The sequence below is a fragment of the Phascolarctos cinereus genome, unplaced genomic scaffold (genome assembly GCF_003287225.1).
Source record: "Phascolarctos cinereus isolate Bilbo 61053 unplaced genomic scaffold, phaCin_HiC Scaffold_2;HRSCAF=192, whole genome shotgun sequence".
Taxonomy (NCBI): Eukaryota; Metazoa; Chordata; class Mammalia; order Diprotodontia; family Phascolarctidae; genus Phascolarctos; species Phascolarctos cinereus.
This window is the reverse complement of record NW_027555625.1, coordinates 284,762,232-284,784,809: the sequence shown is the minus strand read 5'-3', so window position 1 is coordinate 284,784,809 and position 22,578 is coordinate 284,762,232. Positions and strand designations below refer to the sequence as shown.

Here is a 22,578-nt window from a genome sequence, read left to right as displayed (position 1 = left end):
CCTATTATTGCTTATGCTTTGGACACTATGCTTCCTTAAACGTGTGCTAACATCACATTAGTTTTTTGGACAGTGTTACTACTCTACTGATTCAATATTGAATGTCCGGTCCATTAGACCCCTAAATCTTTTTTCACATGAACAGCCATATCTCTTCCTTGCTGTACTTCAGTTTTAGACTTTTTAAAATGTAAGTTACACTTATTTCTTAAAGCTTAAATTATAGTAATTCCTATGAAATTTCATCTTGTTAGATTTTGCCCATTACTCCAGCTTGTTCAGATCATTTTGAATCTTGATTTTGTCATTTAGTGAATTAGCTATCCTTGTCAGCTTCATGTCATTTGCAAACATGCTAAACATACCATCTTTGTATCTTCATGCAAATCATAAATAAAAATGTGAAATCTGATTGATCCTTCAAATCATTAATAGCCTCCAGTCACTTGATTTATAACTATGACTTTGGTAAGTCAAAGAAAGGCAACCCCAGAAAAAAAAATTCTGGATACACACTCACTACCCCAGAATCCACTCCAATCCACTATTCTCCTCTCCTGTCCTCTCCTTTCCTTTCCTATGCCCTTTCCTTTCCCTTCCTTTTTTCGTTTTTTTCCTTCCTCCCTCCTTCCTTCCTTTGTGATACACAAAATTACACAACTTTTTATTCACTAAGTCCCCATAAGGTTTGTCTTTTATTCTTTTTTTTTTTGGTGAGGCAATCGGGGTTAAGTGACTCGCCCAGGGTCACACAGCTAGTGTTATGTGTCTGAGGCCGCATTTGAACTCAGGTCCTCCTGACTCCAGGGCTGGTGCTCTATCCACTGTACCACCTAGCTGCCCCTGTCTTTTATTCGTATTTAATTTTCCATTTATATGGTCATACTATGCACTGTTTGTTGAGAAATTATTTTTCCTCTGCATTAGCTTCTATAATTCATTCTAGATTTCTTCACATTCCTGATACTGCTTGATCATTTAAAAAAAAAGTTTATTCTGAATTTGATGAACAAAAAAAGAACATGTCTATCTGCAAAGTAGAAAAGAAAAATTTGATTATATGCGAAATCATGAATATCTATTTATGGTTTAGAGACAGCTAGGTGAAAAAGTGGATATAGTTCTGGTTCTGGAGTTAAGAAGACCTGAGTTTAAGTTAAGCCTTACACATTTACTGGATGTGTAGGCCTGGCCAAGTCACTTAACCTCTGTCTGCCTCAGTTTCCTTAACTGTAAAAGGGGGAAATAATAGTACTTATCTCCCAGAGCCATTGTGAGGATCAAGTGAAATAATTTTTAAATGTTTAGCACAATGCCTGGCACATAGTAAGGACTAATTAAATGTTACCTGCTATTATTATTATTATAGCACTCAGCACAGTGTTTGGCACATATTGGGCACTTGATAAATGCTTGTTTCCTTCCTTTTCTTTTTTTTATCCCCCCCCCACTTAACAGTACTTTTATTTTCCCTCCTAATTTCATCAAAAGATAGTTTCCAACATTCATTTTTGTAAGATTTTGTGTTCCAAATTTTTTTTCCTTCCTTCCCTCCACTCCTCCCTCCCCAAGATAGCAAGCAATCTGATATAGGCTATACATGTACAATCATATTAAACATATTTCCACATTAGTAATGTTGTGAAAGAAGAATCAGGACAAAAGGGAAAAACCATGTAAAAGGGAAAAAAAAGAGAGAAAACAGTATGCTTCTATCTGTATTTAGACTCCATGGTTCTTTCTCTGGATGTGGATAGCATTTTCCATCATGAGTCTTTTGGAATTGTCTTAGATCCTTGTATTGCTGAGAAGAGCAAGTCTACCCAAGTTGATCATCACACAGTGTTGCTGTTACTGTGTACAACATTCTCCTGGTTCTGCTCACTTCACTTAGCATCAGTTCATACAAGTCCTTCCAGGATTTTCTGAAATCTGACTGCTCATCATTTATTATAGCACAATAGTATTCCATTACATTTATATACCACAATTAGTTCAACCATTCCCCAATTGATGGGCATCCCCTCAATTTCCAATTCTTTGCCGCCACAAAAAGAGCTGCTATAAATATTTTTGTACACATGGGTCCTTTTCCCTTGCAGATCTAGTAACGGTATTGCTGGATCAAGGGGTACGCACAGTTTTGTAGCCCTTTAGGCATAGTTCTAAATTGCTCTTCAGAATGGTTGGATCCGTTTACAACTCCACCAAAAATGTATCTTCTCCATCATTTATCATTTTCCTTTTCTATCACATTAGCCAATCTGGTAGGTATGAGGTGGTGTCACAGAGTTGCTTTAATTTGCATTTCTCTAATCAATAGCAATTTACAGCATTTTTTCATATGACTATAGATAGTTTTAATTTTTTCATCTGGAAACTGCCTGTTCATATCCTTTGACCATTTATCAATTGGGGAACGACTTGTATTCCTATAAATTTGACTCAGTTCTTTATATATTTTAGAAATGAGGCTTTTATCAGAAACACTAACAGTAAAACTGTTTCCCAGCTTTCTGCTTTCCTTCTAATTTTGGTTACGTTGGCTCTTTTTTTTTTTGTGCAAAGCCTTTTAATTTAATCAAAATTATCCATTTTGCATTTCATAATTTTCTCTATCTGTTGTCTGGTCATAAATTCTTCCCTTCTCCATAGATCTGACATTTCCTTCCTTTTCTTGCTTCTATTGTGTAAACTTGTTTTTTAAAAATAAACTCTTATGAATTCAACATCTTACTTTCAAAGCATCCCCACTTGCCTGTTTCCTTCTGAACTTCTTTGCATTTCTAAAACTGCTCCAACGACCTTCTTTTCTTCTTTTTAGTTGGCAACACTATTCCTACATCATTTGACCTCATTACCCACATCACCCCCTGCCCATACCTACATTACCTTAATGGACTGTGAGATGCTACCTGGTACAGTGGATGGAGAATAGACATCTGAATCAGGAAGACTGGATTTAAAGCCCTGCCTATTACACCTACTGGCTGTGGGACACAGGGCAAGTCTCTTAACTTCTCAATGCCCCAAACAATTCTCTAAAAGTCTAAAATGGAGAAAAAGAGTCAATGTACATCAGAAAAAGTTCCTAAGAGCTCCCTAAAAAGATGAAATCATAGGTATAGTAAAAACACACACAAACACATACACATATACACTCGCCATATTTATTCAATCATCTCCCTATAAAACCAGCCAAGCCCCAGGATTCCATGAAACTTTGCCATGCTCATTATCTACCCTGTTGCTTTCTCCCCTTACATCTGTACATGTCTTGCTTACACATAGTTGTTTATATGCCATCTCTTTCGTCAACCTATACATTACTTGAGAGCAGGGACCATCTTTTGCCTATCCCAAGTGCTCAGCACTGTGCCTCTCAGAAAGTAGGAGCTTAATAAATACTTATAGGCTGGCTGAGTGATATCTGACACCAGTCAAAGATCAAAGATCTTTGAGATTTCTATCCTAGGCGGTGGGATACAGTTAGCCTGGCTGAGGACTGTCAGGTAAGCACTTTAAAATATATTAAACTCTTTTATAATCAGTTAGCTCCAGGATCCCACCTTGGTCACCAAGAGTAAAAGCTCTATCATGTGCCCTGTCCTTGACCCTAACTCCATCCCATATTCTCACCAGTTTTGACTCTTGCTCAGGAAATCAATAACCAAATAAGCATTACCATTGCCTACCTAAACAGCATGATCATCTACTATTATAGTTCAATTCAAATGACTGCCTAGGCTGAAGCCCCCTTCCTTGACTACCATTCCTCCTGACCCCCTCATGTTCATTTATCTCAGCCTCAGCCCCATCTCACTCTACCCTGTTCTTCCATCGTGCCTTTGGAACCCCAGCTCTACTGCTAACAAATTACTCTTTATATAAGGCAAGTGCCCTACTCCTGGAAATTCCTTTGTATATATTTTATACTTAGTTTATTATGTACCTGTTTTCCAGGTACTGTTTCATTTTTGTTTTTGTATTCCTAACTCTTAAAACAGAGCCTACCATATAACAGAAGCTTAAAAAATGACCGCTGAATTGAATTACTATGGAATATTGAATTTGCTTCCAACTATTTAAAATTACATATAAAGCTGTTTTAAAAACCTTTTGATAACATTTTCAGTGTATATTGTCAACAGTGCATTAGAGGGTAAAAGGATACAGAGATTTATGTGCCTTTTATTATGTACTTCCAAATTGCTTTCCCAAAGTATACTATTTGATTGCAATTCAACAAACAATGAATATATGCCTTTCTTTCCACAACTCTGCTAAAATTGAGGTTCACTATTTAAAAAAAATTTTTTTCCCACCATTTGGTGGGTTTGAGATGGTGCTTCTGAGTTTTAAAAAAAAATTCAATCCATTGACTATTAGTGAGGTTGCTTATTTTTCAAGCGATGATTGACAATTTGTTTCCTCTTTTATAAAGTCTATGTCCCTTTTCAATTTATTAATTAGGAATTAGGAGCTGCCATGGTAAGTTAACAGTATCTTATGTTTCGGACGCCATTTTTTTCTGTCATATTTGCTATAAATATTTGCCATAAATATTTTTCCCAAGTTATTTTTCTTCTGAAATTTGCCATAGATAGAACTTTAGAAATGGAGTCAGGAAGATCTGATTTCAAACCTGGCCTAAGACATTTGAAAATAAGGAGTTCCTGGAAAAGTCACTGTCTCAGTTTCTTCCCCTATAAAATGGGGATAATAATAGCACCTACTTTGCAGGGTTGTTGTGAAGATAAATTGTGATAATATTTGTAAAGCGACCTACAAAACTCAAAACATTATATAAAAGCTATTAACATTATTTGTTGTTGTATAGAAAATTGTTTTAATATAATTAATCCTGCCAACTTTGTCTCTAGTAATTCCTCCTTTTATTTAATAGAAACAAAGTAGTCTCCTCTATATAGAGAGGAACATGGATCACATCTGAGATTTCCACAGTGTTGTAAACCCAACAGTGAGGAAAACTCCCTCTGCCAATGCAAGCTGCCTTCTTATCTGTATCTTATAATTTCAGAGAGCTGACTAGAACATTAAGAGGTTAAATGATTTGTCTGAGGTCACATGGTTAGCATGTGTCAGAAGCAGGCTTGGAACCCTGGTCCATCTGATTTCTAGGTTAGCTAGTTAACCACTATACCATTCTGCTTTTCTATAACCGAGATGAATATATAATCTGATTATTCTGTATTTTTATAGGATTTCTTATGTTTAAGACTTTGATCCAATTGGAATTCAATGATATATTTGGTATAATATACATGGGTCTATGGGGCAGCTAGGCAGCGCAGTGGACACAGCACAGGCCCTGAAGTCAGGAGGACCTGAGTCCAAATCCAGCCTCAGACCAGCACTTGACACTTACTAGCTGTGTGACGCTGGGCCAGTCACTGAACCCCAATTGCCTAAACTCCCCCCCAAAAAAACAAAACAACAACAACAAAATAATATACATGGGTCTAAGTCCATTTCCTACCTTACTGCTAATCAGTTTTCCTAAGAGCATTTGTTAAAAAATACATTCCAAGTTTTTATTTCCCACAGGTTATTCAAACACTAGTATTTGAATGTATTTCGTTAATGAGTAATATCTTTAATGCGTTCCATTGATCCATTTATCTCTTGCCAGACAGTTTTGTTGAAATCTGCTTTGTATTATGTCTTATAAGCTCCAAAGTACAAGTATACCTCTTCTAAATGTTAGTATCAAGGTCTTTCTGCATCTCGCAAGAAGACCCTATATCTGTCCTCTAAGCCCCATTGGAAATAAACCCAAATATTTCTTTCTAAAAACAATTATCCTGAATCAGTTCCCTTTTTTATAGCATTATTCCCAAATTCAGAATTGCTCCATAAGCAATTAGTTCAAAGCAACTCAACAGTTAATTTTTTAAACATTATTCCTGTCTTTCCCCCAGTGTTTGTTTTTATTTTGTTCTATTTTGATGATGGGATGATAGATTTAAACCACAATAGTGACATAACTTGCAATCAAGAGCATAAAAAAGTTTAAAAAATAGTACACTTAGTTTCAATACTTGAAAGCATAATTTCACATCTGATAAGAATTAATTTTATTTGAGTAAGTTTTAAGTTATTACAAAGAAGCCATAGTTGATACTTACTCCATAATTAGTGGTTCATCATAAAATGTCCTATTGAAAATAGTCTTATTGTGAGGATCTGGAGGAAAAAAGTAAATTCATGGAATCAGTTATTTGACATACTTTGATCTAAAAGGAAATATCACCAACTTCCCAAAAAGCATTTCTAATTAGATGTCTCAGAGACATCTCAAAATCAACATGTCTAAAAGAGATCTCTCTCAGAACCCATTCCTCTTTCAAACTTTCCTAACACTGCCAAAAGCACTATTTCTTTAGTCTCCTGGGCTTGCAACTCCATCATCACACTCAATTGTCAGATCTTGCTGTTTCTATCTCTTTCTCATCTCACAGCTGACCCTTATTCTCCATTCACACAGCTATCATCTCAATTTAGGTCTGCAAAATCTCTTGTCTAGGTTTTTGAAACAGCTTCATAATTAGTTTCCCTCCTTTAAGTCCCTTTCCATATCTTCTACACAGTTGCCAACGTAATTTCCTTTAAAGACAAGTACGTATTATTGGGCCTATGGAGAAGGAGGGAAACTATTTCATCCCACTTCACTGCTTAGGCTTGCCACACAATCCCAATCACCTGCTAGGGCCTGCTCAAGGAGGAATATACCATTCCATTCTCCCCCTTTACCAGTTATTAACCTACCTGAACTCATCACACTCTTCCTTCCCAAGGACTCTGAACCCCTGGCTATCATTTTAACTGTGGTGCTGCCTGCTCCTATATTCTCATCCCCCTCAATCCACCTCTATCCTCTCCCCACCCTGCCCTCCACCAAATCTCTAAGCTTCCCACCTTTCACTGTGCTCTTTGGGAGGCCTGTTCCATAGGCAACAAACTTGCATTTGTCTTAAGTCTTTTCCTTTCCTGATGCTTCTGTCTTTTGAAACTCACTGAAATCTTGCTCCCCAAGATGGGGAAACTGGAATACTCCTTGTTTCACATTGCCACTTCCAGGCTCTCCCCTTACCATCATCACTTAGTAATGTCTCCTTATCTGAAGTTCTCTCAATCCATATTTACCACACAATCAAGATTCTGATAGCTGTTGTCTACTGACCTCCAGGACACACTCCCTTTTTCCTCAATGAGTTCAGTGTCTGGCTCACTGTCTTCCTTTCCTCCTCAACTCCTGCTGTTGTACTAGGGAACTTTAATATACATATTGATGCTCCTGCAAAGACACCTTAAGCTCCCAGTTCCTTAACTTACTCATTTCCCATGACTTACTTTTCTACTCCACCTCAGCATCACAAAGAGGTAGTCATACCCTTAATTTTGCCATCACCTACAAATGTACCACTTTCATGTTCATGAACTCTGAAAATCCCGTATCTGATTACAGTCTGTTGCCATTCCACTTCTCCCTCGGCTTTGCAACCCCAAACCCTGTTCTACATATTCTTACTGTGATCTCCAATCCCTTATATTCTCAGTTCTTTCCCAGGCCGTCATCTTTGCACCGGTTACACTCTTCCCCCATCTCCATCTTGACCCCATGGTGAACCAGTTCAACTCTACTCTGTTGCCTTCTGTTCCTTGTCACCTTATCCTATTTCCAGTTGTATCCTGCCAAGCCCCAGCCTTGAATAATTCTTGCCATCTACTGCCTTTGCTCATATTCACTTGCTGCTGAATCAAATGAAACTGTGTGGCTGGGTCTACTAAAAATATATGTTGCATAATCTCAACTGGGCCCTCATTGCAGGAAAGTAATCCTTTTACATTTACTTAAATGAATTATTATTTCACTCACCACAGGGACTTTTCTGAACATTTTTAACCCTCCTCAAACTTCCCATAGCTTCCCCTCTCACTACCCTCTAGGCTGACAACTGTACCTCATATTGTACCAAAAAATTGAGGCCACTACTTGACATCTCCCTCTTTTCCCCTATTTCTCATTTCATATTACTCAGAAGCTTTCAACTGCTATTTCCTGCTTCACCCTATCTCACTTGATGGGGTGGCTCTTCTTCTTGCCAAGCAAAACCACTCTACATGTACAAGTGATCATCATCTACTATGTCTTCTCAGTCAGGTTACCCCTTCTTTCATCTCCATTCTCTCAATATTCTTCAATGTCTTCCTGTCTACTGCTCCTTTCTACTGCCTTCAAACTGTCTAACTACAAATACAAACACATTTCCCCTACATCCTCAAAAAATGCTCATTTCATGCTTTCATCTCTGCTATCCTTTGTCCTATATCTCTCCTGCTTTTTGTGATTAAACTCCTTGAGAAAGCCATCTACAATAGATGCCTACGCTCCCTCTCCTCTTATGCTCTTCTTAAACCTCTACAGAGTGGTTTCTAGTCTCATCATTCAATCAGAACTACTCTTTCCAAGGTTACCAATGATCTAGTAACTGCCAACTGCAATGGCTTTTTCTCAGTTCTCATCCTTCTTGACCTCTGTGTTGCCTCTAACACTGTTGATCACTCTCTTCTTGATACTCTCTTCTCTCTAGGTTTTTCAGACACTTACTCCCTCTTGGTTGCCTGTCTGACCATTCTTTCTTAATTCTCCTTTGCTGACTTTCACCCAAGTCAGGCCTGTTCACTAATGTTCCCCAAGGTTCTGTCCTGGCTCCTTTTCTCTTCTCCTTCTTAATTATTTCACTTAGTGATCTCATCAGCTTCCATAGATGCAGTTATCATTTTTCTATGCAGATGACTCCCAGATTTGCTTATCCAGCCCTAACCTCTCTCTTGACTTACAATCTCCTATATCCAAATGAATACTAGGCTTCTCTGACTAGATGTCCCATGGACAATGTAAGTTCAACTTGTTCAGAACTGAGCTCATTTATCTTCCCTCTTTAACTTTTATCTTCCCAAGAGTTTCCTTCTTCCTGTTATTACTATCAACGGCACCACCATCCTCCCAGTTACCAAGGCTTACAACCTAGGTATTATCCTCAACTCCTCATTCTTTCTCATCTCTGATAGTCAATCTGTTGCCAAATCCTGGTAATTCTAATTTTATACCATCTCTCTTATCTGCCCTTTGTCTCTCCAATGACACTGCCACCACTCTGGTAAAGGATCTCATCACCTCACACATGGACTACTGCAACAACTCACTGGTTGGCCTCTCTGTCACATGTCTCTCCCTACTCCATTCACCTGTCAAATTGATTTTCTTAAAGTACAAGTCTGACCATATCATCCCCCTTACTCAATAAACTCCAGTGGCTCCCTGATAACCTCCATGAATTAACTTAATCACAAAAACTATATAATATGAAACTTTTAAAAAATACAATTTTTTTCATCTATCTGTATTCTACCCTCATAGTCACCAATCTCTCTTTCCCATTGGAGGACTGATTATATAAAAAGAGAGAGAGAGAGAGAGAGAGAGAGAGAGAGAGAGAGAGAGAGAGAGAGAGAGAGAGAGAGAGAGAGAGAGAGAGAGAGACTTCTGTAGATACAATCACTTGTCACTATAGCCAGAAAAATAACATGCAAATTGAATGAGGAAAAAAAAGTAGTAATTGCTATTTAGATCTTACACACACAAATAATTATAACTACAGAACTATATGTCTACGAACTGAGATTAGAATCATATTTCTGTTACATTCAGGTTAAAAGTACCAGGAACATTGCTTACTTCAACATCCACTGACAAATTAAAGAGTTAAATATGTGATATAAGTATACTTACTTAATGTTTGATTTTGTCCCCAGAAGATAACAACTAATAACTCATCGTTGGCATGATTTATGGGGAGATATGTTAAGAGGACATCCATTTGTGAATCTCCATCATAGTCACCAGGAACTACACTTGTTATCAATGAACTTTGATTCCTAAAAAGAAGTTTAAAATTTTTTGTCAAGGCATATTAAGGAAGAAATCATCAATATTTACTTTATTTTGGAGTATTATTCATGCAAAATATAAATATTCATACAACTGATCATCTTTTTATACATACTACAAAAAATAATTACACAGTTCTATTTTATAGGGAGTAAAAAGGTTCATATACATAAGTAACAGTCATAGGGATTAAATTAATCCTGGAACCTAAGCTCAAGTTTATGTTTAAACATCAATTATTAAACTTAAAACACACTTACATGATTTCTTATTCAAAGACATAAGACAACCTAGTTTTGCCTAATTTAATTAAATTTGATTCCATTAGGTTAAAATAACAATTACTAAGTTTTTATTATCACAAGATACGGTCCTTAGTGCAATGAGTAACAGAAAAAAAATGAGCAACAGTCCCTGCCTTCAAGGAATATATATTTTTTTTCTGGTGGGGGAGGGAGAAGTTAAAGAAGAAGGGGAGAGGCAGGAAGGAATCAAGGAAGGCTTCACTAAGGCAGCATCTGGCTAAAGATGGAATGGTAGAATTTTGACAGAAGAAGATGGAATAAAAAGTATTATTGCCAGAGGGAACAGCCTAAGTGAGACATCAAAGGTCTGGATGTAAGAATGTGTAAATCAGATGAAAGAATGAGGAATGGTTCAGGTTGACTATAGTGTGTGATTTGAGAGGGACAGTAGTGTGTCATAAGCCAGTTATAAGCCAAGGGCTCTTGAACCACCTTGAATGTTAAATTTGGGAAAATGAATTTTATTCTACAAATAATGAGTCACTGATGGTTTCTAAGTAGTGGAGTAAGGTGATCACAGCTGTACTTTGGGAAAATTAATTAAGAGGGAGAAAAGATAATAAAAGACTCCCTTCTTTTGGTAAACAGATGTGGGAGAGACTACAGGGGTAGAATGTTGCATGTAATACCAGATGCGTTCACTTTGTTGTAAGTTTTGCTCAGGTGTTATTTATTTGTTACACTAAAGAATTCAATTTATGATGGCGGATAGGTTGGGAAATAATTATAATGTAAAAAACAAAAAGCATCAATATAAAACCTAAAAACATTAAAATGCAAATTAGCTTAGTGTGCATGGTAAACTGGAAAGGCAATTAACTAGAGACAGAAAGACAACAGTAATAAGTTATAACAATAGTCTAAACAAGAGGAAAAGAGAATTTAAATTAGGAGAGTAAAAGAGGAAATGCAAATGAAGGGATGAAGGAGAGATGAAAACTATAGTGAAGAAGAAATCATGTGTGAGAATGCCAAAAACTAAAGGGTAAGATGATACTCAGGCTTCAAATCTAAATGCATGGAAAGATGCTGATGCCACTAATTGAGATATGGAAGATAGGAGGAAGGAAAGGGTGGTTTTTTGGGGTGGGGTGGAGGGAGGCACAACAAGGAATTTGGTTTTGGACAAAATTTCAGAGAAATAACCGCATACATATGTGTGGAAACATCACCAAGAGTTGGGAAGACTTTATCTCAGGAGAGAAGTTGGGGCTAGAAATATAGAGCAGATAATTTTCCACAAAATATTCTATTGAGACCATGGTAGTAGATGAAGATGCCAATGTAAATTTTGAGTAAAGAGAGAAAAGATAAGTAGGTTAAGGACAAAATCTTAGAAAATAGTCACATTTAGGCACTGAATAACAAATGGAGACCTAGCAAAGGAGATAGAGAAGGAACTGTCAGAGAAGGGGAAAGGTAGGGAAAGAAATAAGAGTGGGCAGTATTTCAGAAGTTGAGCATTTCAAGGAGTGATGATTATAGTAAAAGATGAGTGAAACTTACTGAGAAAAGTATCAACACAAAGCCATTGAAATTTAACAATTAGGAGATCAATAATAATCTTTCACTAAAGTGTAGTCTTTTTTAAAAAGCCAAATAGCACAGGATTCAGGAATAAGTGCAAGAAGAATGAAGAGGCAGTGAATACAGACCAAACTTTTAATAATAATGATGAGGTAACATATTTGATTAATTATAGTACTTTAGTCTTTACAAAGTCACTTTATGGATGTATGACTTATTTCTCTATACATATTGGAGACAATCTATCTTCTATGCCTTTTGTATATTTTTCAGTGCTAATACAATAAAATGAACAATAAATGCATACTGATTTAAACACTGCATCTTGGCCACCCTTTCCAGTAATGGGTGTACTATTTCTCATGCTTCCTAACACACAGGGCATACTCCTTTCCCCTCTGCTCCTCTTCTGAATTCTTAGCATTCTTTCTCATTTGGAAGTTTACATCATTCTAACCAGCTCCTGGTTGCTACCATCTATTGGACTTCAAAGTCATTACCCTCCTTTCTCAAAAAGTTCAGTATTTAGTTCATGATCTTTCATCTCCTTCCCTGCCCCTGCCCTTATACTTGTAGCGTTCAATCCACACCTGAAGATCACCTCAAATACTCTGACCTCCCAAGTCATTAACTTCCTCAGTTCCAATGTATCTATACTCTCATTATACCTATGCTACACACACGCATGATTGTGACACTGATCTTTACTGTGAGCTGTGTAAACCTCTTGACATCATACCTTATTCTCTCCTTCTTGACTCCAATCTCTGGTGAAAAGTTGATCTTTCTCCTTGCCAAGGACAGTTTCTGCATATGCATCCTACATCTCACCCTCTTCCATCTTCTACAGCAGATTGTTCCTATGATCATCCTCTCTCTCTAATCTTTAATCTCTCCTTATGTAAGAGTTTTTTTCTTGCCATCTTCCTTCATCTTGAAAACAACAATAACAAAAACCTTCACTATACCCTAATATCCTCTCAAGCTAAAGTCTTGTATTTCTCCTTCTTTTCAGAGTCAAACTCCCAGAAAAAGTTATCTGCACACTTTGCCTTTACTTCTTCTCTCACTCACATTTCAGTCCTTTGCAATCTGGCTTCCTACATCATCATTCAACTAAAAATTATCTTAAAAGTTACTGATGACCTCTTAATTGCCAAATCTGATGGCCTTTTCTCATTCTTTTTTTTTAAACCATTGCACAGAATTCAATACTACTAAAGACTCTATTCAGAGTTCCTTTCTCCAAGAAAAAAAAATGTTTTTTAAAACATTTTTTCCTCTCTTGATTCTTCTACATGTCTGAGAACTCCTTGCTACTATTCACTGGCTAGTCTTTCATCACCTGCCCCCTAACTGTAACTATAACCCAAGTCTCTATTCTGAGCCCTCTACTCTTCTCTCTTGGTGAGCTCATCAGCTTCCATATCTCTACGTAGCTAACTCCTAGGTCTACATATCCAGCCCTAGTCTCTCTCCTGAGCACTTCGTATACAACTCCAATTGCTGAAATGACATTTCAAGCTGTATGCCTTGTAGGTACCTCAAACAACATATCTAAAAGAGAACTCAGTGTATTTCTTCTTAAATATTTCCATCCTCTGAACTTCTCTGTTTTATGGACATCAACATCCTTCTAATCATCCAAGTTTGTAACCTTGGCATCGATCTTGACTCCCTTCTCCTCCGCACCCCACATATCAAATCAGTTGCCAAATTTTGTCATTTCCACCTTCCCCCTATCTCCTACATCCATACCCATCTCTGTACTCACATAGTTACTACCCTAGTCTATATTTTTATCCCCTCTTGCTTGGATTATTGAATTGCTTCTTAACTAGTTTCCTGTTTCAAGTCTTTCCACTCTCCCCATCCTTCACTTAGGATTCAACATGATTTTCCTTAAGTGAAGGTCACTTCTACTCAATAAACTGTGATGACTCCCTTTTATCTCTAGAATCAAATATAAGTTCCTCTGACTAACTTTTACAGCCCTTCACAAATCATCATCAACTTCTTTCTGCAATCTTATTATACATTACTTCCCTTCCCACAATCTGCAGTCCATCCTGGGTGGCCTTCTTGCTCTTTCTTTTCTCCAGTTGTGTACCTCAAAGTCTCTTTACATCATCTTCTATTCTTTCCTCATTTGCTCCAGTCTCTGAAGAAATGGGGCTCTACTACTTGTTAAGACCAATCCCTCTACTTGAGCTCAACCTAGACCTCATGTCCTCTAGGAATATGGCCCTCTAATCTGTCATTTACTAGCTCCTTCCCCAATACACACACACAGACACAGACACACACACACACACACACACACACACATATAACTAGGTCACCTTCATCCTTACCTGTCTTTATTTAACTCTGCCACCCCCTTATGCTATCTTGCTGAATCTAGCTTGCCATTCACAACCAAATTCCTAAAAAATCCTCTCTACTTCTCCACTCATCTATTCCTCTTGCTCTTCAGCTTGCAAACTGGACACTGACCAAATCATTCAAGTCAAACAGTAAACCAGCATTTGCTTAATCAACCAATCTGATGGCCTTTTCTCAATTCTCATCCTTCTTGATCTTTCTGCAGCTTCTCACTCTGTTGACCACCTAATTCTCCCTACCTCAATACTCTCTTCTGCTTCCTGTCTGACCACTTCTTTGCAGTCATTTTTGAGATAACTTTCTTTTTTTCTCTTTAAAAATTTTTTAGTATATATACTTTACTTACACATTTTTTTCAACATTCAACATTTCAACTTCTATAAGATTTAGAGTCTCAAATACATTTCTCCCTCCGTCCCCTCCTTCTTCCCCCCCAAGATGGTAACCAATCTGATATAAGCTATACATGCATAATCATAATGAACGTATTTCCACATTAGTCATATTGTGAAAGAACAAGCAGAACATAAAGGAAAAACCCTGAGGAAAAAAAAAATAAAAAAGGAGAAAACAGTATGCTTTGATCTTCATTCAGACTCTATAGTTCTTTCTCTAGACTTGGATAGCATTTTCCATAACGAATCTTTTGGAACTGTATTGTTAAAAAGAATTAAGTCTATCAAAGTTGGTCATCACACACTGTTGCTGTTACTGTGTCCAATGTTCTCTCAGTTCTGCTCACTTCACTCAGCATCAGTTCATGTAAGTCTTTCCAGGTTTTTCTGAAATGGATAATTTTCAATGTCTTGCCTATAAGTGGAGCTATCCTTGTAGGCTGTCTAGGTTTTCTCTTTTCTCCTTATACTACTCCTGATGATGTCATCAACTCCCAAGGGTTCCATTACTATCTCTAAACAAAGGACTCACAGATTTGTATTGCCTGGCTCTAATCCCTCTCCTGACCTCTAGTTCCATATCACCAATTGCTAGTTGGATATCTCCAGCTGGATGTTTCAGGGGTAAACTCAACGTGCCCAAAACAGAATTCATTTTATTTTATACCCCAAAGCCATCCTTCCCTTAAGCTTCCCATTGTTTGTTAAAGGCAGTATCATCCTTACAGTCAACTAGGGTTGCAATCTAGAGTGATGCTTAACTCTTATCTTTCTCTTATCCCCCTCCCCCAATCTAAATCAGTTGTTAATTTTTATTTCTTGTTGATTTTGTCACCATGATATCTTTTGGGATTAATCTCTTCTTCTTCACTCATTAGCCCTTTCCTTCTCGCTACCTCTTCTTCCCCACCCAGGATAGGTTCTATCGCATACTTTCTTGCCTGGACTGTTGCATCAGCCTCCTAAATAGCCTCCCTGCATCCAGTCTCTCTTCTCTTCAGTACTATCATCCAGATATTTGTCAAAATCATCTTTCTAAAGCAGAGGTCTGGTCATGTCACTCTCCTACTCAAGAATCCTACTCTACTGATGCTAGGGGAAAAATAAAGCCCTCAGCTTGGTATTTAAAGTTCTTTACAATCTGGTTTTATAAGCCTTTCCAGGCTTATTTCACATAACTCTCCTACACACACTGCATACTCCCAGTCAAACTGACATACTCACTGTTCTCTCTTTCCCAAATTGCATTTCTTGCCTTTTGCCTAGAATGCACTACCTCCCTCATCCCAGCCTCTTAGAACCTGGGTTCTTAATTTGGGGTCTGTGAACTTTTTTAAAAAATCTACATAATTGCATTTTAATATCGTTAGTTTCTTTTGTAATTGTATGTATTTCATTTTATGCATTTAAAAACATCATTCGGAGAAGGGGTTCATAGATGTCGTCAAATGGCCAAAGGGATCCACAACTCAAAAAAAATGTTAAGAAAGCCGCATTAGAATCCAAAGGTATCATCTATTACAGGAAGCCTTTCCTCACTTTTTTTTTGGGGGGGGGTTAGGAATGCTTCAAATGCATCTCTTTTATTGAATATCCATCTTTTTAAAAATTGATAAGGCTCGGGTTTGCAGGGTATGCTATTTTGGGTTGTATTTTGAGTCCTTTTGCTATTCAGAATATATTATCCCACTCCCTTCTCCGGTTTCTTGTAGGTGTTGTTGCCTTATGTTATTTAAACTTCCTTTTCTTTATAGAGTCTTTCCTGATTACTTGCAGAATTTGTTTTCTTTTTTTATTATTGGAACTGAGAAATTCAATCATTATGTATCTCGGAGTTTGAAGCATGTTTGTTTGTTTTTTTCCTGGAAGTGATTTTCTTTCCATTGCAGCTCTTTTCTGCACTCAGAACTTCCAGGAAGGTTTTAGGTTTTTTGTTCGTTTATTTGTTTTGGTATTATTTCTTCCATCATGGTGGGTTTTGGTTTTAATTTTTTTTTGACTTGTCATGCTATCCTAAGTTCTCTCTACACATTCTGTCTTCAAGATCAATGTTTTTAGTTTATAAAGGGATGTTTTTACAACAGATGTGTTAAACTCACAAGGCCATGCCTGCAAAACTGCTGGAACCAGATTAAAACTGGGAATTTTAACAACTGGGAAATGTTTAACAAAAATACATATATAATACAATATGGTTAATGTTAAGTTGTGGTTTTCTAAGTCAACATGTAGCCTGGCAGGGATCTATTTCTATTTGAGTTTAACTGTTAACTACTTTACATTACTGCTTTTTTGCTTCTCTTCTTCAAGATTTTCTTTCCTTTTAGTATAGTTACATTCCCAATCTGTTATATCTTTTCCTTCTGTGGAGAGACTTGCCCCCATGGGTTTAAGTTTTTCTATTGTGCTAATTATTTCTGCTTTGTGGGAGACATAAATTCTCCCATTTGTTCCTGTCTAAATTCTTCTCTTAAGGTTCTGATTTGGCTCTTGAACATTCTGGAGCAGGCTGCAGCAGTTGTGTGCTCTTTGGAGCATGGTTCTAAGTCCCATCAGATGGTGTACGGCTTCATTTGTTATATATTTATTTAGAAATGTTTGCAATTTTTCAGTTGCATTATTACTTATCTTCTATTCTGACTTAAGTAGGTATATTCCTGATGACTTCTCTGCTTCAGTTATATAGGTTTTAATTTAATTTTTTTCTTCTTGCTATCTTTAGTAGTTTTAATATAGTGCTTTTACTCTTGAGGGGCTGAACATCAAAACTATTTCAGTCTCCCCTTACATTAGGGAATCCACTTTTCAATGGCCCTGCCCCAACTAACTTCTGTGGGGGACTGTTCTGGACCCAGCTGGATGCCTCTAACCTTTCCTTCAGGCCTGGTATGACATCATACAATAGCCCCCTACCCCAATCATTTGTGATCTTTAGTTCTGTGGTAGGGCTGAGTGTCTGTTGCTTTTTTTAGGATTAGGGGAGGGCACACTGTATGTTCTGGGCAGAGTTTCTGCTGTTTTAGGGTTCCCTAACCTAGAGGCTGTTCAAGGTAGTCCTCCTGTTCCTGTATCTACCATTCTTATGTATGTGGATAGACAAAGGTTGTTGAAGCAGAATTTTGAGCTAAAGGAGGGATAGGTGTGCTGGCAAAAACTTCATGAAGAGGAAAACTCCTGAGTGGGTCCCAGAGCACAAGCAGGTGGGTTAGTCTGTGTGCCCTACTGGAATGTGGAGGCTGGTGGAGGACAAGTGTTGAGTTAGTGTTGTGTTTGTTCCTAAGGCTGTTACTTTTGGGGGATTTTTGTTTTCTTGTCTTATGGAGATAGTTGTAATTGCTCTACCTCTGGCTCATAATTCCTCTTTTGAGGTTATTGGTTTGTTTTATTTTGTTTTGTTTTTTGAGAGTTAATAGGTACTGGGGAAAATGTCTAGTTTCTATTTTGCTGATCATATGACCTGCCAATTTATACAGGAAGCTCTTCCTAATTCTCCTAATTGTTAGTGCTTATTTTTTCCTCAAATTATCTTGTATTTATTTATCTGTGTAAATGTTTTATCTTTCCAGTAGAATGTAAGCTCCACTCTTTTTCACTGTCTTTATATCCCTAGAACCTTATCCATAAGAGATGCTTTAAAAATAGAATGAATGCCCAAATTAGTATGAGGCTGAAAGCTCAATTTGAACTTTTTCTCCGTCAACTTTAAAACTCAGAATTCAAGTCAGACAAAAAACACATTATATAGAATATAGTTCAAACAATTACTCCCCATTCATCAATCTACAAATGAATAGTATTTTACAGGAAGAAAAATACATACTTACTTCATGGATAGCGTTACTTTGGGTTTAAAATAGGGTTCCTTCTGGTCTGCCAGAAAGATGATTAAATCATTTCCTAAAGGAAATAAGAATTGTGTTAGAGAAGCCTTGAACAAATGTATTGGTGTAGCAAATCATAGTGATGGTTGGTTCTGGCACTTTTACAAAAAAAAAAATTCAGGCACTATTCTTTGGAAATGGAATTTCTGAAAATTTCTGAATTACCTTTTCTCTTTTGATCTATTTCATCTTACCTATACATCCAGGGATATTTAAAACCAATGTGCCACTTTTAATGGGACAGGGACTCTTGTAGAATATCCCATTACTTGTTCAATTTTCAAAGCAAGAAACAAATGGGCAGAAAGAACTACATAAGAAGATATAAACACAATATTAACAGAAGAAGTTAGCTTCTATCAGGAGCCAGAAGAGCTCATCTTAACAGTAGAAATTCATTAAAATTCATTATTATGCTTCTGCATTATGGGATCAAATCTTTCCTTAAAACATAGCAATAAAAATAGGCTGAAAAAACATTACAAATCATGTCTTAATCTTGTCTTCTAGACCAGGGTTATAAGGGGATTTGACTGTATTTGATAAGTCTTAAATACCATTAAGTATTTGCTTATAAAAAGACTTATCTAAACCACCTGAGGACTACACCTGTACTACACAACTTGTTTTTTTCCTCTTACAGTAGTGAAATGTAGCCTTAAAGTCGGGAAGGCTCAGGCCTCTGATATGTATTAGTTATGTGGTCATGGGCAAGTCACAGTCTCTTTCAGTGCCAAATTTAATTTTTTTCAGAATATGTTACATTTCAATTGTAATATACATTGGTCGAGGGAATTTCTACACTGGAGTTACCTCACAGTAATGAAATCACATCTAGAACAAAAGTACTTAATATCATACAGGGCACAAAAAAGACACTCAAATAGCGGATAGGCTGATATTTTAAAAACTTTAATTGCTTTATATTCTTATGTTTATTGACTGACTCATACCTTGTAAAGCAAAACTTTTCCTTTTAGTTACATAATACAGCTGACAATTTCTCCACTTCTCATAAGAAGTAGAGTCAAAGGGAAGATGCCTGGAATCTAAGAAAGCCTGGAGTCCTCAGTAGAGGATCATGAAAAACCTTATTTTGGCTTGCTATTCCAAATGTTAGCCCTTGGCTGAAGTCAATTCTCCCTTCTTAAATCTTGAATTAAAATACTCCCTATGCCGATAAATTGCCTATCTTCAAATTTAGAAAGATTCTGATTAGATAATTGAAGATGTACATTTCCTGGGAACCACAAATTTGACATGCGTATTATATAAGTAAAATCATGATCCAGGGGAAGGTGAGAATCAGGAACACAAAGAAGGAACACCAGATAACTAAGGTTAAGGATGTTCCATAGTCTATAGATCAAATCTTTAGGGATCTAAGTATAAAGAAAATATATGGCATTAAGCACGAGAGTTTATGGTCAAGGAGAATAACTGTTGGGGATTAACTCCAAGGAAGAAATCGACATAGTGGGACATAGAGGGAAAGATGGAGAGTTGTCAGTGTCTCATAGGGATGTTTGTTGTGTATTAATGTTGGTATGGGAGCAAGGGATCTTGAACATGAACATGGAAATAAGTTATTAGAATCTTAGAATATGAAAGCTGGACTATTATATAGCTTGGAGATTATACAGCTTAATATCCTCACTTTACACAGGAGGAAAATGTGGCCTCCACAGATGACTTACTCAAGGTAACATAGCAAGTTAATAACAGCTAAGATTAGAACAGAACATGACTAGGACCAATAACAGGACCAGAACTACAGCATAAGAAGCTTTATGACAGTGCTTCACTAGAACAAGTTGCTTTATCTTAGGGTACCTAGAGGAAAGAGAAGATGACTTTTGGAGAGCCCTGAGGAGTCAGCTAGAGAGGGGGCCAGGAAAGGGAGCTGTCGTAGTTTTGAAGATAGGCATGTTGATAGAAAAATGAGCTGTTAGCATCCTTGAACATGTATGCCTGTGTTCTCATGAAAGTACAGGTGGAAAGAGGTCTTTAAGGGGAGAACGGAATAACAGGAAAGTTTTGGGAAGAAGGAACAATGGAAGTAGGAGTTATTATAGTCTTAAAAGTATTTTTTATATTGAGTGGAAGTAGATGATGTAAAGAGATGGCAGAGCTCCACAGATTTTGGGTAATGGGGAAGAACAATAAACTGTAAGGATACTGAAAATTGGAGGAGACAGTCATGAGGAAGAATAGGTCTTTTAGGGACTCAGACAACAGGGATGAGAGAAGGTTGTCAGGGGCTGTGGTTATTGCTGGGGGGTGTTGGGAGAGGCAAAGAAAGAAGGCAGTTATTATCTTAGGTCAGAGGAGCCATTTAGGCTACTAACATGGGCCTAAGGATGAAGAGTGAAGCTATTAAGAATCCCTAGAGTAGGTTGGGAAAGAGAAGAAGCTGTCAGAGTTAAGACTAAGCTTGGAGGAACGGGAAAGACAAGAGGACAGAGACAGGGGCTGGAAGTGAGATGCTAAGAAAGGCAAAGTCACTGTCAGAAGGATGGGGATTGTGGGGTCAGACAGCAGGGTAGTCAGGCTCTGAGAACAGATATTGGGAGTGTTCTGGGGATGGTCAGAGGTCTTTCTGGAGAATGGGGCTGAGAAAGGTGGAGGCAGGGAAGGAGACTGTCAGAGTCTAAGTAGGGAGATGGGGTGCTGTCAAGGCTCAGGTGAGGGGCAGAGGCAGGGAGTGGGGCTCTCAGGAGGATGAAGATGGTAGAGGCAGGAAGTGGTACTGTCAGGAAAATGGGAGGATGGTAGGGGCAGGGAGAGGGGGGCTGTCAGGGCCTGAAGATGGAGACAGGTGTCATCAGGGCTCTGGAGACGGGTGGGGGTAGAGGAAGGGCTGTCAAGAGTATGGAGATGGTGGAGACAAGAAATGGGACTATCAGGAGCCATCAGGTTAGGGAGAGGAGCTGTTAGGAGCTGTTAGGATCCAAGTTTAAAGATGGAGGGCTGTCAGGTCCTGGAAATGGCTGGGGGCAGAAATGGGGGCTGGTAGGGTCTGAGGATGGAGATAAGGGTGGGTGTCAGGGCTTAGGGGATGGGATGGGGAAGGCAAAGGGAGGGTCAGGAGGATGGCACCAGGAGGTGGGACGGGGATGGGAGCAGAAGGAGCTGTCAGGAGGCGACACTGACTTTCCCGCAGCACGAACAGGTCCGTCTGCTTGTCCGAGTTGAAGTCCCCGAAGGCGGCCACGGTCCCCCAGGCCTCGGGGCCAAACAGCTCGCCCGTGACGTTGTGCAGCGCTGCGGCTGGGCCCGGGCCCAGTAGTCCCAGTCCCAGCAGCTGAGCCAGCAGCGCCCAGGCGCCCAGAAGCCGGCCCGCGGCCGCCGTAGCCATTGCTCAGCCGTGCCGGCGGCCTGCCCTCCCCGACCTGTCAGCGCCTCCTGCCAATCCCAGACCCCGAGCCCGGCCCCGGTGCCGGCCCAGGCTTGGCAGCGCCTCCCGGCAGCCGCCAATCGCCTAACCCCAGGTCGACCGGAAGTAGCGTCACAACGCGGCGCCCTGGTCTCCGCGGCCTTCCGCGGTCTTCCCCGGTCTGGAGGGCTCGGTGTCTCCCCGGCCGTCCCAAGCGGGATTCCCAAGGAAGAAGACGTCGGTCCAAACCACTTCCGGGCGGGGCCCCCTTTGCGACAGTGTCGTACGGAGGCGTGGGGGGGCGGGGCTCACGGGGGGAACGGAGGCGGGGCATGCGCGGAGGTCCGGCCCTGGGGAGGGTGCCCGGGAAGCCGGGCTGGGGCAGCTGGGGACACATTGACCTGGGCATCAGCGAAGGCGGAGGCGTTGGCGTTGGCGTCGGCGTCGGCAGTAGCAGCAGCGGCGGCCGGGGTAGCCATGATGGGGGCGAAGGGGCTCATGGCTGACGTCAGCTGGAAGGTCCTGGAGCGGAGGGCCCGCACCAAGCGTTCAGGTTTGGCTCGCGGGCAGCCCCGTTCTTGGAAATAAGTTTGGCCTCTGCTTGCGCCCCAGAGAGCGGCGCGCAGCCGCTGCCGGGGTGCCCCCGAGCCTGTGGCTCCCCGAAGTCAGGCAGCAGCCTCATTTTTAGAAATAAGTTCATTCCTTGAGTCTCTCCCCGAAATCTGGCGACGGC

The 22,578-nt window shown here is 39.1% G+C and overlaps 2 protein-coding genes across 7 annotated transcripts in view; one reads left to right on the top strand and one right to left on the bottom strand.

The window, feature by feature from the left end:
* ITFG1 (integrin alpha FG-GAP repeat containing 1) overlaps positions 1 to 22,038 on the bottom strand; it is a 227,548-nt gene extending 205,510 nt beyond the window's left edge. For both annotated transcript variants that reach the window (XM_020985105.2, XM_020985106.2), the window contains exons 1-4: positions 21,623 to 22,038; positions 18,413 to 18,485; positions 9,818 to 9,963; positions 6,150 to 6,207 (exon numbers count right to left, since the gene is read on the bottom strand). In XM_020985105.2, the coding sequence (XP_020840764.1) occupies positions 6,150 to 6,207; positions 9,818 to 9,963; positions 18,413 to 18,485; positions 21,623 to 21,827 (482 nt within the window). In that variant the 5' untranslated portion in view covers positions 21,828 to 22,038. The remainder of the gene's footprint in view (positions 1 to 6,149; positions 6,208 to 9,817; positions 9,964 to 18,412; positions 18,486 to 21,622) is intronic.
* Positions 22,039 to 22,305: 267 nt separating this feature from the next.
* PHKB (phosphorylase kinase regulatory subunit beta) overlaps positions 22,306 to 22,578 on the top strand; it is a 242,117-nt gene continuing 241,844 nt past the window's right edge. For 2 of the 5 annotated variants that reach the window (XM_020985101.2, XM_020985104.2), the window contains exon 1: positions 22,316 to 22,398. In XM_020985101.2, the coding sequence (XP_020840760.1) occupies positions 22,323 to 22,398 (76 nt within the window). In that variant the 5' untranslated portion in view covers positions 22,316 to 22,322. Of the gene's footprint in view, positions 22,399 to 22,578 lie in introns of all 5 variants that reach the window. The other 3 variants (XM_020985103.2, XM_020985102.2, XM_078150090.1) reach the window with 3 other exon arrangements.